This window comes from Octopus bimaculoides, chromosome 7 (genome assembly GCF_046866305.1).
Source record: "Octopus bimaculoides isolate indiv1 chromosome 7, ASM4686630v1, whole genome shotgun sequence".
In the NCBI taxonomy this organism is placed as follows: Eukaryota; Metazoa; Mollusca; class Cephalopoda; order Octopoda; family Octopodidae; genus Octopus; species Octopus bimaculoides.
In genome coordinates this window covers 12,532,844-12,551,002 of record NC_142934.1, presented here as the reverse complement: position 1 = coordinate 12,551,002, position 18,159 = coordinate 12,532,844, and the positions used below count along the sequence as shown (strand labels likewise).

Here is an 18,159-nt window from a genome sequence, read left to right as displayed (position 1 = left end):
GTAAAATATGCTCAATCTGATCTATTAGGTGCTATTTACAATGATTAAAGTGGAGGTGCAATGGCCCAGTGGTTAGGGCAGCGGACTCACGGTCATAGGATCGGAATTTCGATTCCCAGACCAGGTGTTGTGAGTGTTTATAGAGCAAAAACACCTAGAGCTCCACGAGGCTCCGGCAGGGGATAGCAGCGAACCCTACTGTACTCTTTCACCACAACTTTCTCTCACTATTTCTTCCTGTTTCTGTTGTGCCTGTATTTCAAAGGGTCAGCCTTGTCACTCTGTGTCACGCTGAATATCCTCGAGAACTATGCTAAGGGTACACGTGTCTGTGGAGTGCTCAGTCACTTGCACGTTAATTTCACTAGCAAGCTGTTCTGTTGATCGGATCAATTGGAACCCTCAATGTCATAACCGACAGAATGCCAACAAAAACAATGATTAACTCTGATATGTAAATTTAAAAAATTCTATTGAATACTAATACTGCAAAACTATTTTCTTCTTATAGATCGCATAGGTGATGTAAAACAAAAACCAATAGGCTTAGATTTGTCTAAGCAGAAACAGAGCAGAATTACCCGTGTTGCAAGACGTACCAAGAATCTTGATGATATGCTTAATTCTCTTGACAACGAGGAAAGTAGCAGCAGACATTCCTCCCGCACTACTACTACTAGTGAGGATGGAACAATCAGAACAACTACAACTGTTCACTCTTCATCTTCATCCAGCAGGACAACACACAAAAGTATGTTAAATGGAGATTTAATCTAAAAATATTCTTATATATTTATATGATGCAAAATACAAAAAATCTTAAAACAAAAAGTCATTTTAAAATACAATTAATTATTTAAGTTTTCCAACTTGATGTTGGTTCAATTGGCCTAACTCTACTAGTCTATATTTTCTGACAATATTTATTAATATTAATACTGACTTTTTTTTAACAAAAAAAAAAAAGGACAAAAGACAATCCTTTAAAGATCTCTTTTGTATTTGCCAAACCTTTAGTATTTAATTAAAAATGAAGGTAATCCTAATACAAATCAAATCTACAAGATAATATCACATGCACACACAAACACACACACACACACATAAATACTGAATTTATCAGAATACTGTTAAATGTGATTAATGATTGAATAGCTTTATCATTGTCCCAATAAAAATATCTCAGTTTTCTACTGAGATATCTGAAGTAGTATATAAAAAGTGCGAAAAATAAAGGTAGTAATACTGCTACTAATAATGGTGTCTGGAATGGTACAGGCAACACTAGTAGTTAAGGAAAAGAATTCTATTTATATATTCTAAAATAACAATTAAAAAAAAAATGAAAATAAAATATTTTTGCAAATTAATTTAGCAATTCTGAGGCTGTGCGCTTCCTAGAAGGTAAATGGAAAAACAAGAAAGATCTTGTTTTTAAGTATTTCTTTTTTTTTTTTTACCTGAATTCACTAAGTTTACATTAAAACTTACTTCATGCATATATAACAACACATTGAATCTAATATCTATTTATTTCAATGATTAGATTTAATGGAGCAAATCTATTAGATTTCTTATATGCATTTTTTTATTTAGATGTTCATCTTTAGTATGAAAAAAAAAAATATTCTGATTTCTTTATCTGGTAAGGAAAAAAAAATAAAATCAGTTTATTTTTAAAATTGTGAATTCTAATAACAATTTGCCTTCTAGTTTGTACAGCTGAAAAAACTAAGAAAAAATATAGAGAAATAAATATAATAGAGAACTGACTAAAGTTTTCTTCTTTCGGTTGATTTATTTGAAGGAAGAAATTTAAATGTAATTCATTAACCTTCATTTTTTTCCCCAATACTCCTTCCTAGTAAATTTTCCTTCAGCCTTGAAATTTATCTGCAATGAATATTAAAAAAAAAAAATTATTTAAGTATCTCAGTTAAAAACTGATGAACTTATTAAGAATACTAAGAAAAGATTCTGTTGATCAGTTAGATCAATTTTATGTATTAATTTAATTAATATTCTGAGAGATACTGAATTGACCTGTGCTATTAAAATTTGCTTAAATTTCAACAATTGTATTTTGTTTCGTAAATAAACTTTTTCATAAATTATTCATAGAACTTAATTTTTCACTTAGAATTGTTCTTAATCACCTTCAGTCATTTGCTTTGTTTATTATTTCTGGTTCAAAATTATTTTTATGTGCTTCATCACAGTAATGAGTTAAGTTTGTAGAAATAACATAACCAATCATCGTCTACTTAATAAAATCAATTGAATATTTCTCAATAAGAAAATTTAGTTCATATTATATCATCAGTAAGAAAACTAAGTTAATATTATATGATTATCTTAATATAAAATTTTCATGTTCTAAATTATCTAAAAACAAGAACCATTCAAACCAAATGCAAGGACAAAATAAAAATATTAAGTTTATTAAGAAAGTTAATTCAATTTATTATGCTACTATGAAAAAGAATAATACTGTCACAGAATAAATTATTTCATGTCTTTTTTTTTAATATTTCAAATAGTTGAATACAATTGTATATAAAAAAACTAATTTCAATAATTTATAACTATTTTGTTTTAACAAATCCTTCTTAATCTGAAGTTAAAAAAGTAGTTTGGGTTTTCTACTTAATTTTACAGATATCTATCTGCAAGAATTGAAGAATACTTTTGCATACAATTTTTTAAATTATTGTAATTAAATTAGAATGAATTTTCCTATAGTACTACTTTTACTATTTCATAAAGTACATATACAAAAGATACATAGAAGGAAATTTTTATTTTAGTAAAGTAAGAAAGTGAGCAGGAAGTCATGTGACATATATCGAGTTAGAGTTGTATGCTACTTATATACATATTAATAATTTGGTGACATAATGTGTTGTGTTAAAAAAAAATGCTCCGATAGGTTTTATTTAACAGATTATTCAATAAACTTTTCAAAGTTTTCCATCTAATGTATTATTATTATTATTATTATTATTATTATTATTATTATTATTATTATTATTATTATTATTATTATTATTATTATTATAAGACTGCTGTATTTTAACGTTGTTAGTGCTATATTTCCAAATTGTAGTCCAAGCTATATACTCCTAATTTCATACACTATCAATTGAATTTTATAAGGCTAATTCAGTTCATAAACAATGTTTATTGCAAAATACATGTGCGCTGATATTTCTAGATAGCACATTTAATATTTAGTATAAGTGTTTATGTGTGTGGTAAATGATAAATATCTATCAATTCTCTTTTTGTTAATTGCCTTTATGAAACGCAGCTGATGGGTGGGGGTGAAGAAGAAATGAAGGAAGGAAAAAACAATCATATTTCAACTACCACTTATTCTATTTATCTTAATTTGTTGCAAGCTATATAGTATTTGCATCTGTTTCATGTAGAATAGAACTTAAAAAACTAATAACTGTACATTGCATGTATGGAATCATCTAGAAAAATTATTTGCTTGCTTGAATTAGCTATTCAATTGATCTCATATTTGGTAGATTTTTAAAAGTGTTTGGTACGTAGAATTTAATATGCAAAGATTTTTTTCACACTAGATGATCTTAGTCAATGAAATTGTTAACTATCAAAATAATCAGAAGTGAAAAGACATATTTATCAGCTCATATTCTTTTGCAAGAAACTATAATTGCTTATAAGGAATCAGAACATAATATTTCTTCTGGAAAATTTTTTAGTTTAAGTGTACTGTTTCTGTTGTTTTTTATGCTTCCTACAAAGTGTTTTTTTTTCTCCAGAAGACAGTATTTTGCATATGTTATTTCATTAGACATATTCATTTCATACCATCTATAAGTCAAAATATATTGTAATTCTTCCTCATAGATTTTTACTCAATTTGAAATAGTTTAAAGAATTTCCAATTCTAGATAATTTACTCTTGAGTTGAATAGAATATATCATGTTTATCATGATACTCTTAGTTACGCTACATCAGATATATATATATATATATATATATATATATATATATAGACATATATAATTAGTTTTCAGTCCAAAAATAATTTTTCCATTGAAATAAAAAGATATTAATCAAGAATATGTGAAATTAGTCTAGTGCCTGTAATTATTATTTGATGTAGATATTTTGATGTGCTTTAACTGAAAATTCTTCTCTATATAACTTGTGTAGAAAATTTTGCTTCTGTCTAAGTTTAAGTATACATTCTAATATTGTCCAAGTATATTCTGATCCCAGAAACAGGAAATAATTAGCATAATTCATTAACAAATTGAAAGATTTCCATAAAATACATCTCTTTAATAATTAATGGTGGTGCATCAGCAAAAAAAAATACATGTTGCTTAAGTCATTTGTCTCCTGAACCATTCCATAAATAGGGGAAACTCAGAGTAACAATAGAGTGAGTGATCAGTTTCAAATGAATATGATATATCACCATCTTTTTTCATCATCACAATTTTGATGTCCACTATTTCATGCTGACATACACTGAATGGGTTTCACAACATAAGTCCATGTGTTTCGTCTTCTGGCACACCATGTAACAGAAAAAACTGGCAAAACTTTGCTGTTATGTACGTCCTTTTTTCCCCTTAGTGGTGGGATGAATTGTTTTTATGGCTGGATACCTTTCTTATCAACAATCATTTTACAGCAGCAACTGGGTACATTTTATCATGTAACAAGCACTAGAGGTTGTCTGCAACAAAAGTCAGATCTACCCTGCATCAGCTGTTACTAAGACTTACACCTCTCCAAGATGAGTTACCAGTTCAGCGAGCAGATAGTAGGAGTCTTGAGCACTGCAAGCTGAATAGTTCACAGCACCTATATATATATATATGCATATGCATGTAGTTACTTGCATATACACACACACATATATATATAATATATATATTATATATATATGATATATATATATATATATATATATATATATATATATATATATATATATATATATATATATATATATATATATATATATATATATATATATATATATATATGTATATATTTTTTTTTTTTATATATATATTACATATATATATTATATATGTATAAAATATTATATTAAAAAATTTTTACTTTCATATCTGAATAAAACAATGTAAAAATCTCAAAACCTAAAATTGTCCACATTTTAAGAAACCACAACTAAATTAAATAACAAAAATTCATTTTGCCGAAGAATGAATTTTAGTATTTAAAAGAAAAAATTGTAAGTGTCAAACTATGAAACTTAAAACACATTCTTGTTTGTTTTTAATATAGACATCTCTGATAATTATAATTTGAATTTTAAAAGTTACTTTTTTTTTATATATAAATGTATGCAAAAGTGCATATTGAACATAATGAGAATTACTTTTTATTTATAAGCAGTTTCCTTGATTAATTTTAATTTGAAAGTTTCATGTATTCACATATAATAATCGAACACATTCCTATGGAAAAAAAGAAACAAAATGAATTTTATTTTAAGGAATTTTTTCTGCTAGTTATCTTAAGTCTTCAGAATATTTAAGAAGCAGAAATAAATCAATAAAATGTGGCTTTTTCCCCAAGTTAATTCGAAAAAAAAAAGAAAAAAAAAAACAACCTTTCAAAGTTTGCTTGGCTACATTTTGGCTGAAATTGGAGCGAACTGTATAATGGGTTTGATTGTTTAAAGTAGTGCGATATAATTGGCTACTTCAATACCACACAAAGCTATGATGAGAGAAACCTATTTCAACTTCCACCTGAGGACAATAGCACCTGGTAGGTGAATATGCAATATGCATGTATGGCAGCATGAGCCGCAGAAGAGTCAGTTCTGCTCTACTTGGAATGAAAGATTTTTCAAATGATAGAAGATTTTTTTGTTGTGCAATATTTATCTCTTAAAGCATATATTATTTATATATTCTTAATTTTTACCTTGTGTTTCCCCCTATTCTACCTTTCCTATATATATAACACTGTGTGCAAAGTTTTACCAACCCAAAAGACCTTCCCCTTTTCCCATAAAATTCTTTTAATTATGACTGACCTTGGGGTGCTTTTCATTGACAAGAATGTTTTAATATTCCTCATTTTGTAATTATTTTATTTATTTCCCCACTTTGGAAGCATTGTATATTCTTTACTCTTTTCCTTTTTCATATTTACACAAAACATTACTGCATGTAAGGATACAATGCATAAACATGTGAAGATAAGTTTAACTGTAATAGTCTAGGAATTTGCTTTGTTATATAAAAGAAAATTCAAAATTAGATATTTTTGATATAAATTACAATGTTAATATGCAGAGACTAGAGAAGAAGCAACAAATGTCAGATTGATAAAATTCTTAAATTCATTATATTTCAATATTTTTCTATCCTCATATATGATACTGCTCTATCATTTTGAGCTAATTTATTACATTTTATTTTCAGTTTCTATTCACTTTTTCATAAATTCAATCATTTTGATAAACATACTGTATTTTAAATTTTATTATAAATTTGTTTTCATTTCATCAACAAACAAATAATCATCAATTGAAAGTATAATAGGTGATAACAATAACTTACACCCATAACTGAGTTTTAAATAACAATATAGCAATCAAAACAAAAAAACTATCTACAGGCAATTTATGAATCTTTTTTTACTTTATTTGGACAATATATTCATATCTTATGTAATATATTTCTTATACTTTTTAGGATATTTTTGAAACTTTAGATTTTGTGTTTTCCAAGACTAATTTTAATATTCAGATTTGTTCTATTTCTTCTTTATGATTGTTTGTGTTTGAATTCTAAATTGAAATCTAACTTGGTAACTTGCTTTAATTAACAAAAAATTTGGGAATTGGCGTGCTTTTTTTTTTTTGTATATATTTTAGAATATTCCAGTAATTCAAAATCATTTTTTGAAATATATATATCTTTACTAGAAGTGAAGTGAATTGTTTTATATATTAAGGATATTTACTAACAAGAAACAAATGTGGTGTTTTAACTCCAAAATGTAGCAGAAAGATATGAAATAAATTTACAAAGCAACTTTAAAATGAGAAAATGGACTTCTATTTTGTTATTTCATACTTACATACACACATATATATGTGTGTACATATAAATATGTGTATGCATGTATATATATATATGTATGTGTGTGTGTATATATACATATATAAATATACATACACACACACACATATATGTGAATAAACATATATATGCACATATATATTTATATGCATATATATATGTATATATCTGTATATATATAGACACATATATGTATATATATATCTATATATATACATACATATATATTTATATGTTTATACATACATACATATATATATGTGTATATATGTTATAATGTTATAATATATATATATATATATATATATATATATATATATATATATATATATATATATATATATATATATATATATATATATATATATATATTTATTTATTTATGATATATATATATATATTTATTTATTTATGATATATATATATATATTTATTTATTTATGATATATATATATATATATATATATATATATATATATATATATATATATATATATATATATACATATATATATAGGATGCATACCATATTAATATTAATATACATTTTGCTTCATACTGCATCTTTTTTATCATCTTTGTGTTCCAATAACCTACCCTTTTTTTCATTGTGGTGTTAAATGGAAAAAAAAATTAAAAACAAAATAAACTCCCATGTATCTATTAATTTATTATAAGTATAATATAATACACACATTTACTTTAGGAATTTTTTGATTGGTGATAGTTGTATACTTTTTAATGAAATATGATGCTTTACAGTGATTCAGATTTTATTTACAAAATTTTAATTTCTCTATATGAGTATGCATAAATTTAATTAAAAATAAATATATTCATATCTAATGTGAATTATAACATTTAAGGAAATTAATCTAAAAATATTTAAAATCACACTACCAATATTTTTTTTGTGTGCATGAAAAATGCTTAAAAATTTGTTTAAAAAATTATTACGAAAATGATATAAATATAATGAATCTTATTTCCATTTCAGACGAAATTGATCTACCAAAATTCACCAAGCCACTTCAGTCGCAGGCTCTGAATGAAGGTGACAAACTTACCTTAAAGTGCACTGTTGAATCAAGTGAAGAACCTGATATTGAATGGTCAATAAACGATAGGGTAAAATATAATTTATTCATATTGAGCTTGAGTTATAATTTAGAATACTAGTGTGATAATATTCACCATCCAAGTGCGGTTAATGCCAGTACTGTCTGACTGGCCCTCATGCCGGTGGCATGTAAAAAGCACCCTCTACACTCTCAGAGTGGTTGGCATTACAAAGGGCATCCAGTCGAGCTAATCGACCCCAGGACTTATTCTTTGTAAGCCTAGTACTTATTCTATCAGTCTCTTTTGCCGAACCGCTAAGTTACGGAGATGTAAACACACCAGCATCAGTTGTCAAGCAATGGTTGAGGGACAAACATAGACACAACGACACACACACATAAATATATATGTATACATATATACGCGACGGGCTTCTTTCAGTTTCTGTCTACCTTTGGTCGGCCTGAGGCTATAGTCTGGCAAGGGTTGGACGATTGGACTGAGAGCTGGTAAGCCAGAAGGCTGCACCAGGCTCCAATCTTATCTGGCAAGGTTTCTACAGCTGGATGCCCTTCCTAATAGTAGAAGCTACTTACCGCATTTTGCTTCATTTCATATTTATGAAAATATTGATATGTTTACTTTTATAGATTATTAAGAGTAATGTTGCTTCCCAAACATACTCAAATGGGGTTTGCACACTACAGCTTCCAGAACTCCTACCAAGTGATAGTGGAAAATATGTTTGTAAAGCTACTAATTCTGCAGGAGAATCGAGTACATCAGCAACTGTTCATGTTAAAGGTGAGCAATTTTAAACAACATTTCTTCATGTGTACACACACACATGCACACACACACATGTGCACACATACACACACACGGAGGTGGTGATTCTCAGTCTTGAGACCTATGCACTTTGACAATAACTGGTGGGTAAGCATTTGATGCCTGCATTAGCTTGTCTTCACTTCATTCTCAGTTTTAAAAACCAAGGAGACTCCTCAACATACCCTTTCTCTGACGGCGGAGTACACATACTGCTGTGCATAAGCCAGACCTCTTCCAAGTCCTCTTTTGTGGAAGTGAAGGGGGCCTTATAGTAAGGTGTGTACTCTATTTGTTGGAAAATAAAATACATTGAGATACATCACGTTTCTGTTCACTCTCGCCTGGTTAAATTCATTGGGTGAAGAGCACTGTCTTTTGTAACATTCTCTGACCAATGATTCTCCTTTTCTAAAATTTGGTTCTGATCAGGTTCTCCTTCTGCATGATCTGACAATCTCCTAATATAAAAATGTAAAAATGAGTGTAGTGTTTTTATATATATATATATATATATATATATATATATATATATATATATATATATATATATATATATATATATATATATATATATATATATATATACATACATACATACATACATACATACATACATACATACATACATACATACATACATACATACATACATACATACATACATATATATATATATATATATATTTAAGGCGGCAAGCCGGTAGAAATGTTAGCACGCTGGGCGAAATGCTTAGCGGTATTTCGTCTGTCTTTATGTCATGAGTTCAAATTTCGCTGAGGTCGGCTTTGCCTTTCATCCTTTTGGGGTTGATAAATTAGGTACCAGCTGTGTACTGGGGTTGATCGAATCGACTGGCCCCTTCCCCAAAATTTTGGGCCTGGTGCCTAGAGTAGAAAAGAATATATATATATATATATATATATATATATATATTTGTCCAGAATCATGCTGGACAGAGAGGAGGAGAGAAAATAGTAATTCAGTGAGGGAGAAGTAGTGAGAGTAATAGCTCTGATTGAGCGAAAGTAATAGTAATGAGAGAAAGAAAGGGGTGATAGATGAATAAGGAAGGATGGGATGAAAAGAAAATCAGCATTTCAATTCTGTGTGAGTATATGTGTATATGTGTGTGCATGTACAAGGGAAGTATGTGAATATTTGTATGTGTGATTATCATGTACCTTATGTTGTAACTTATTTATATATAAAATACTACAATTAGCCATCACTATTGATGGCACGTGGTCAACTAGTTTAGTTATAATGAATGAAAGCTGAGAAATTATAATTATTTCAAAAGAGTGAATAGTGTATGATTCACATGATGTACAATGTTATATGAACAGCATTGGATTAAGCAAAAATGCATGATGTAAACAATAATATAAAGCAAAGTTCTGTTTTTTTTTTTTTTTTAAGTGATTGAAAAACCTGCCATAACTGAAATAGGAAATCCACCATGTGTTACAAAACCTCTTACTGGTCTTGTGGTGAAAGATGGAGATGCTGTTTCTTTGATTTGTGAAATAACTGGTAAGATATTTTCTTGGTATATCAGACTATATATTGTTGAAAATATGTCTAAAATTATAAAATTGAAGTAGCCTGGAATATTTTCATCTACTGAATGAAATTAATCAAAGCAAATTATAAATATCAACCAAATGCATTGGAGAAGATAGCTATGGATGTGTGGTAAGAAGTTTGCTTCTCAATGACATAGTTCTGGGTTCAATCCCACTGCATTACATCTTGGGCAAGTGTCTTCTGCTACAGCTCCAGGTCAACCAAAGCCTTGTGAGCGAATTTAGAAGATGAATACCGAAAGAAGCTATATATATATATATATATAGCTTCTTTCAGTATTCAGTATGTATATATGTGTGTGTGTGTATATATGTATGTATATATGTGTGTGTGTGTGTGTGTGTGTGTGTGTGTGTGTGTGTGTGTGTGTGTGTGTACCTTTGTGTCTATGTTTGTGCACCTGCTTTTTGACAACCAATATTGATCACAGCATCTCTACAACTTAGTGGCTTGGTAAAAATAGAACCCCAGAAAATTGGGAGAATATGTACCAGGCTTTAAAAAAATAAGCCCTGGAGTAGATTAATTTGACTAGAATTCTTCAAGGCAATTGCCACAGCATGGCCTTAGTCTAATGACTAAGATAAGTAAGAGATAAAAGATAAAAACAAATTTTACGATTTTATCTAATAAAATATTTGAGTATAAAAATATCCTATAATTACTAATTATAGTTTACTTTGTATTCTTAGCTTTATATGAATTCATTTTTTAATAGTTATCACCAAGCCAACATAATATCCAATACCGCCATAGTCTCCTTTAGAGAGACTTAGAAATATTAGTATTTCATTTTTTGTTCTTTGTTTTTAAATTGATTTTTAACATGCTCTTATTTGTATAATGTTTCATGTAATTGCTTATTGTTTTTGTTTTTGCACTTTAGTTACATTTTAAGTGTCAAATACTTTTTTTTAATGGTTGTAATGTAAGCCTAAGGAACTTTAAACTTTGATTTAGGAATGCCAAAACCAAGCATCACTTGGTTACATGGTGGAAATAAGATTGAAAATTCTGAAGAATTTGCATATGAAAATAGCGATGACACCTATAAATTAATAATTGCTGAAGTGTTTCCTGAGGATGCTGGTATTTATAGCTGTGAGGCATCAAATGAGGCTGGTAGAACATCCTGTTGCTGTACTTTGAAAGTTATTGGTAAATACATAACCTTATATTTTTACAGTTGCATTTTTATTATACGAGAGGGTGCTGAAAAGTGAAAAGTTCCTGGCTTTAAGGGTATCACAAAAGGCCTAGTTGGAGGCCCAACCTTCTAAGTTCTTTTACAGGGCTTAAAAACACTGAACGACTATTGCAATAAGTATGTGAATCTGAGAGGGGAATATGTTAAATAAAATCATGATCAACTGACCCTCCTGCATTTTCTTATAGCCAATAACTTTTCAGCACCCACTTGTAGTTTGGTTGAGATTGAAATGAATAATATATTACTATAACATATATTATATAATAATATATCATGGTATAAGTGAACTTAAAAACAAATCAAAATATCTTGATGTGAATTTTAAACATAAAACGTTTCAGGAGGTAGAATCTACAATTATTTTAGATTGCATATTTAATAAACATATCATTAGATTGGAGCCTGGTGTTGCCATCCGGTTTCACCAGTCCTCAGTTAAATCGTCCAACCCATGCTAGCATGGAAAGCAGACGTTAAACGATGATGGTGATGATGATCATTGATATCATGAAAAACCTTTTACTAAGTATAGAATAAATAGTGAGTTTACATTAAATTTCTCTAAATTTGGGATAGTGTTACCGTATTTTGTTACCATGTTTCTGTTGAAATATGCTGATATTCTTTCAGTTACTTCTGTAAATATTAAAGAACATAGTAAAATGACTTTGTCATTATTAAGTTGGTGTTATTCTGAGTTCAAATTACACAGAGGTCAACTTTGCCTTTCATCCTTCCAGGGCCGATAACAGAAGTACCAGTTGAACACTGGATTTGATGTAATTGATTTATGCCCTCCTTCAAGGCTGCTAACTTTGTGCCAAAATTTGAAGCTATTTTAAGTTGGTGCTAGGAGCATAAACTTGCCTGAAGTTTTGATGGAAGAATTTAATTTATATTACTTTAAAACACAAAGTTTGTAGTGCAGAACCAGATGTGTTTCAAATGAGTTGGTATCAAAAGGGTTACTCCATGATACTAGAAATACTTACTTGGATTAAGGTTTTCTCATGTGTGTATATATATATATATATATATATATATCGAGTATGGTGCAGCCTTCTGGCTTGCCAGCCCTCAGTCAAACCGTCCAACTCATGTCAGCATGGAAAGCGGACATTAAACAATGATGACGATGATGTGTATATATGTGCATGTATATATATATATATATATATATATGTGTGTGTGTGTGTATGTGTGTGTGTGTGTGCGTGTGTGTATGTATGGATATATATTTATATATGTACACGTATGTATGTTTATATTCATACATACATACATACATACAAACAAAAATACCCTGTTGTTGATGTTGATCTTTCCCTATTGGCAAGAAAACTTGAAATAAAGCTGAATAATGACATACATATACTTATGTATAATTAATTTCAATTTTTCTTTCTTGTTATTTAGTTCCAGACGATGAGGTTGTTGGTCTTACATTTGCAACATTTCCTCAATCTCTAAGTATTGAAGAAGGGACACTTGCTAGGTTCAGTTGCAGTTTCGAAGAAAGTAATGTAAAAGGTGAGCACTTTACAATTTTTGAAATTAGTTTATGTCTGGTAAACAGGAAAAAATGTTTAGTAAATAAAAATCTGTTAAAATCTTAAAAGAGATAACAAAATACTTTAATAATTAATTATCAAAAAAAACGAAAAAAAATGAAAAAGAGAATTCATTTATCTGAATGTGGGCAGTGTAGTTAAACGTGTGTTGAGATGAAATATTTATGCAGAGAAAATAAATTATCATTGTTATTTATTCAGAGAGATCTTGTCCTCGCTTTTTCCTTCCATGAACTATGCATGGAATTGTGAAGCGACCAGCAAGTGCTAATCACTCTGACAGGTAAACCAGATTTTTGGGGTTGCATCAAGGTGTACTGATATAATGTAGGATAAATTTAATAATAATAACAGTAATCCTTGGATGAAATTCATAAATATTTTAAGGTTGGACACCCTTCTTAATGCCAAGGTATATATTATGTATATTATCACAGAATATAATAGTAAGACACAAAAGAATGAACATCTGTTCATGATTTAAACAGCTACATATATTTCAGTTTCTATCAACAAAATTTCACTCTAAACAATAGATCTATACAGTCAAACCTCTGGTGTAAAGGCTTCGTATCCATTTAATGAGTATGATTTATATATTAGGTTCTTTAATGCATTGCACATACCATCCAAATTATTTTAAATTATTAAAGCTTAAATCATTTTAAAGCTTAAATTATTTTAAAGCTTAGATTATTTTATTATCTTATTAAAGCTTAAATTATTTTAACTTATTTCAGTTACTTGGAAGAAAAATGATGATGAAATCGAAAACACTGGTCGGTTTAAATTCACTGAGAATGATAATGAATTTGGATTCGAGATCCCAGCAGCCCTAGCTACTGACAGTGGAGTTTATAAAGTAGCTGCAAAAGATAGCAATGATGTAGTTTCTTTATGGACTTTTTCCTTGAATGTGACAGTAACAGATACAGCAAGCCCAGCACATGTTGATGTTCAAGAACTTCTCAAGTCTATTGAGGTAATAATTATTATCGTTTATTATAACTATTGATATAACTCATTTAATATGTAATAATAAATCTCTGAATGAGGTATAAACAGTAGCAGCACGACAACGTGAAGTATATTTGCCACTTAAATGCAGCTAATCCCTAAGAGCGAATGCTACTGTAGCTTGTAGCCCCAGGAGGAGATATTCTCCTGGGGCTACAAGCTACAGTAGCATTCGCCCTTAGGGGTTAGCCACATTTAAGTGGCAAATATACTTCATTTAATATGTATATTTCACAAAACTATGGATGGAGAAGATTACAATCATACCGTTTGATAGTAACTGTGTGATGTGAATATGTGTATGTGTGTTTGCATGATATAAGTAAATAATCATTTGCCTTACTGAGTAAAACAGCTCGTTTTAAATTTCTGAATGAGATCTAACTAGTAACTATACTGCATAGTATAGTTTGCCTTAATGTATGTATTGAAATCAGGCCACAAGCTGGAAGAATCATTGCCATGCTTAGCAGCATTTCATCTGTCTTTAGATTCTGAGTTCAAATGCTACAAGGGTCAACTTTGTCAGTCATCCTTTCAGGGTCTATAAAAGACCAATGAAATACCGCTGAGCATTTCGCTTGGTGTGCTAACGATTCTGTTGACTTGCTACCTTAAGTATTCTTAATAATAATTATTATTTTTCTTTCTGTTTCAGTGAAAATGTGCCAGTCAAGAAATTCATTTGACAATCAACATTCAAACATTGAGCTAACCTTTGAGAAAACCAAATGTGATAGTCCATCGAATCTTTTAACTTATTGTGGATTATTACTCTCTATGATGAGTGTTTTCATTTGATGTACAAACAGCTAAGCATGTAATAATGTTTTATAAAATCTATAAATAAATGCTCTCCTTCGGCTATTGGAATATGAACACAAATATGTATATATTAAAGCCTATCTAAATTAAAGTATGTATATCAAATTAGACATTACTATTAGTATTATCGATTTATATTAACCAAATCAGTGATAAACTGATAAGTTGTTTGAAGGAACAATAAATACAAACAAGAAATTTGAATGGAGATTGAAAATAAAGAATTTTGGGATATAAAAAGATTTATATTTTCTTATGCTTTAGAGTAAAATATTTTTATTTTGTTGTGAAAGATAATTGTTCATTACAAATAATAGGCCATATATTTAAGATTTTGATTTTTTCTTTTTTAAATAAAAATAATTTAAAACACTAAATTTCAGTTTCTTTTATATCTTTTTGTATGATTTCAAACTCCGTGTTTCGCTGATAGGCTATATATATTTTATACATGCTTGGAGAAATTAATATATTGCATATTTATAGAATATTCTAAGCTGCTTCAGAATATTTATAAACTTAATCAGAATTTGAAATGACCATTGATCTTTCTTTAAAAAAATCAAATTGTTAACTATTTAAAATTGTAAATGAAAATCGAAATGTTCACTAAGAAAATGTGGGAATTGAAATACTGTTCGTTTGAATAAAGAGTTAAAAAAAAATCCATTTCAAAATGAATTTGTTTTTCTTTTATTTTTAATAAGGATATGAAGAACTATAAAGGATTTCTACTATAATTCTGTGCTTTTCTAGACCACTTTAACCATGGTTTGCTGGGAAGAAAATTCTCACTTTAAGCGAATGGTATTAGTAAACTGCAGTGAAAATGGTTCTTTTATAAGTTAAGTAACTCCCAAAAAACATTTGCACTGATCTAAAAGTCCGTTTATTCTACAACACTGTTTTGTGTGTCTACTATATACTTTGTTTGAGCTTGAGGATCATGACACACAGTCAATAGAAAGTTTCTACTGATCTTCTATAAGGATTCTATACTTCTAAAATCATCTCAGTGCTGTCCCACTTGGTATCTAGTGCTGATTATAGTGAAGGAACTTGAAATGCATATATTGGGCCATAGAAGATGCTCTGAAATCGCTGTTGGTGTTTTAACATCTTCTGCCTCAAATGACATTTTTCTCCATGGCAAACTGCAGCAAAAATGGCCTTACAGGTTAAATATGTCCCAAACGTGTACAAACTGATCTGAATGTTTGTTTATTTCACAACACTCCTTTCCATGCCTACTATATAATATATATGTATATGTAACTATAAGTACACAAACACATATATATATTATTTTTGGATAATGAATATGGGAGAAAATTTTCAACATACCAATGCTTTATATATATATATATATATATATATATATATATATATATATATATATATATAGGTTATGTATGCTTTTCTCAAATAGTTCACATTCAAAATTGTTTTATTATGATTAAAAATTGTTTCTGGTTAATGAACATGAGACAAAATTTTAAACTTTGAATGAAATCATATCAAGACACCACTTTAGTTTTGAGTTGCAGGCTCAATTATCCCTCTGCAGGAGCTAGCTTAAATGTCCACATAGTGTGGCTTCTAAGCTAGTATATTAATAAAAGAAGACAGCAGTGAAAAACTGAAGAAATATTGTTTATTATTTTACCATTTTCTTTCAGTGTTTTTACTTTTCCTGGAAGTTTTCAAAAATTGTGAATTACTGTGTATGGGCTGTTGGGGTTCAATTTATATGTGTGAGTGATTACCAGTCATAGTGCTTTACCTTTAAGCTAAACTGCCTACAAACAATTTCTTCTGCAATTTTTGAACTTATAAGAAATTGTTTGCAGGTAGTTTAACTTAAAGGTAAAGCACTATGACTGGTAATCACAGAGATGTGAGTTCAAGTCTCATGGCTGGCTGCTAACAAATTTTTCTGCAATATAGGGATGTTTTATGTTATTCAGCATTATTATATTGCTTTTGAGAGAAAAATATTTCCATATTTGTATATTTCAACACATCTCAACACTTCTAACGAGCAAACTTTATTTGTTTACAAGCATCGTAATTTCAATACAAACACAACAACTTGGTAATTTATTTTATTGTATGTTGATTACATGATGACGTCTGCTCTCTCTACTTAACGATTTGATAACAGTATATCTCTTCCATCAAAATCATGTCTTCATTGAGAATGACAGTATATGAGGATATTATATCCATGGTGAATAAGAGTGTGAGGGTCCAGGAAACACAGGAAAACAATTGAGAAAGATTAAAAGCATAAGTAGTGTTCTAGATATGTTGTTAATTCTTCAAGTTATTTCTTTTGACACTATAAAGGACATTCATGCCTTTCCTCCTGAGACTGAAGTAATTTCAAACAGGGATTGAAATCAGGTCAGACTGGACTGTATTAGAGCATGTAATTGTTTTTCTTTTATGTTAACCACACTGTAAAAGTGCAGATGGAAAAAGAAAAACAAAAAACAATCTTTTCCTTTTGGAGAATCTCTTACCCTCGTTCTAATGTCTGTTTTTGCCATCAAGAGAATATATATTGAATACATCTGTAATTTCAGACATTTGTAGATGTTTCCAAAAGTAGATGTTCTAAAAAAGAAGTAGGATATTTTTTTCTACTGTAAACCACTCCTTCATTCAGAAAGTTGTTTTGCAGTCATTACCGTGATAGTGATGATGATGATGATGATGAAGATGACGATGGTGATGATGATGGTGATGAGCATCATAATCATCATCATCTGTATCACGACCATTGTGATCCTCATTATCATCACTGTCGTCATCATTGTCGTTGTCATCGTCATCATCATCATTATCATCATCAGTTAACATCTGACTTCTATGCACGCTTAGGTGGGATGGTTTGTCAGAATCTGACAATTTGGAGAACTGTGTTGAGGCACTGA

General features: G+C 29.1%; 1 protein-coding gene across 1 annotated transcript in view; it reads left to right on the top strand.

Moving 5' to 3' along the window:
• The window catches only part of LOC106869746 (twitchin), a 238,288-nt gene extending 222,691 nt beyond the window's left edge, over positions 1 to 15,597 (top strand). Inside the window, exons 92-99 of the mRNA XM_089354884.1 lie at positions 512 to 751; positions 8,114 to 8,244; positions 8,829 to 8,982; positions 10,430 to 10,543; positions 11,558 to 11,755; positions 13,224 to 13,337; positions 14,119 to 14,360; positions 15,054 to 15,597. Of these exons, the coding sequence (XP_089211010.1) occupies positions 512 to 751; positions 8,114 to 8,244; positions 8,829 to 8,982; positions 10,430 to 10,543; positions 11,558 to 11,755; positions 13,224 to 13,337; positions 14,119 to 14,360; positions 15,054 to 15,056 (1,196 nt within the window). The 3' untranslated portion in view covers positions 15,057 to 15,597. The remainder of the gene's footprint in view (positions 1 to 511; positions 752 to 8,113; positions 8,245 to 8,828; positions 8,983 to 10,429; positions 10,544 to 11,557; positions 11,756 to 13,223; positions 13,338 to 14,118; positions 14,361 to 15,053) is intronic.
• The last annotated feature ends 2,562 nt before the right edge of the window (positions 15,598 to 18,159 follow it).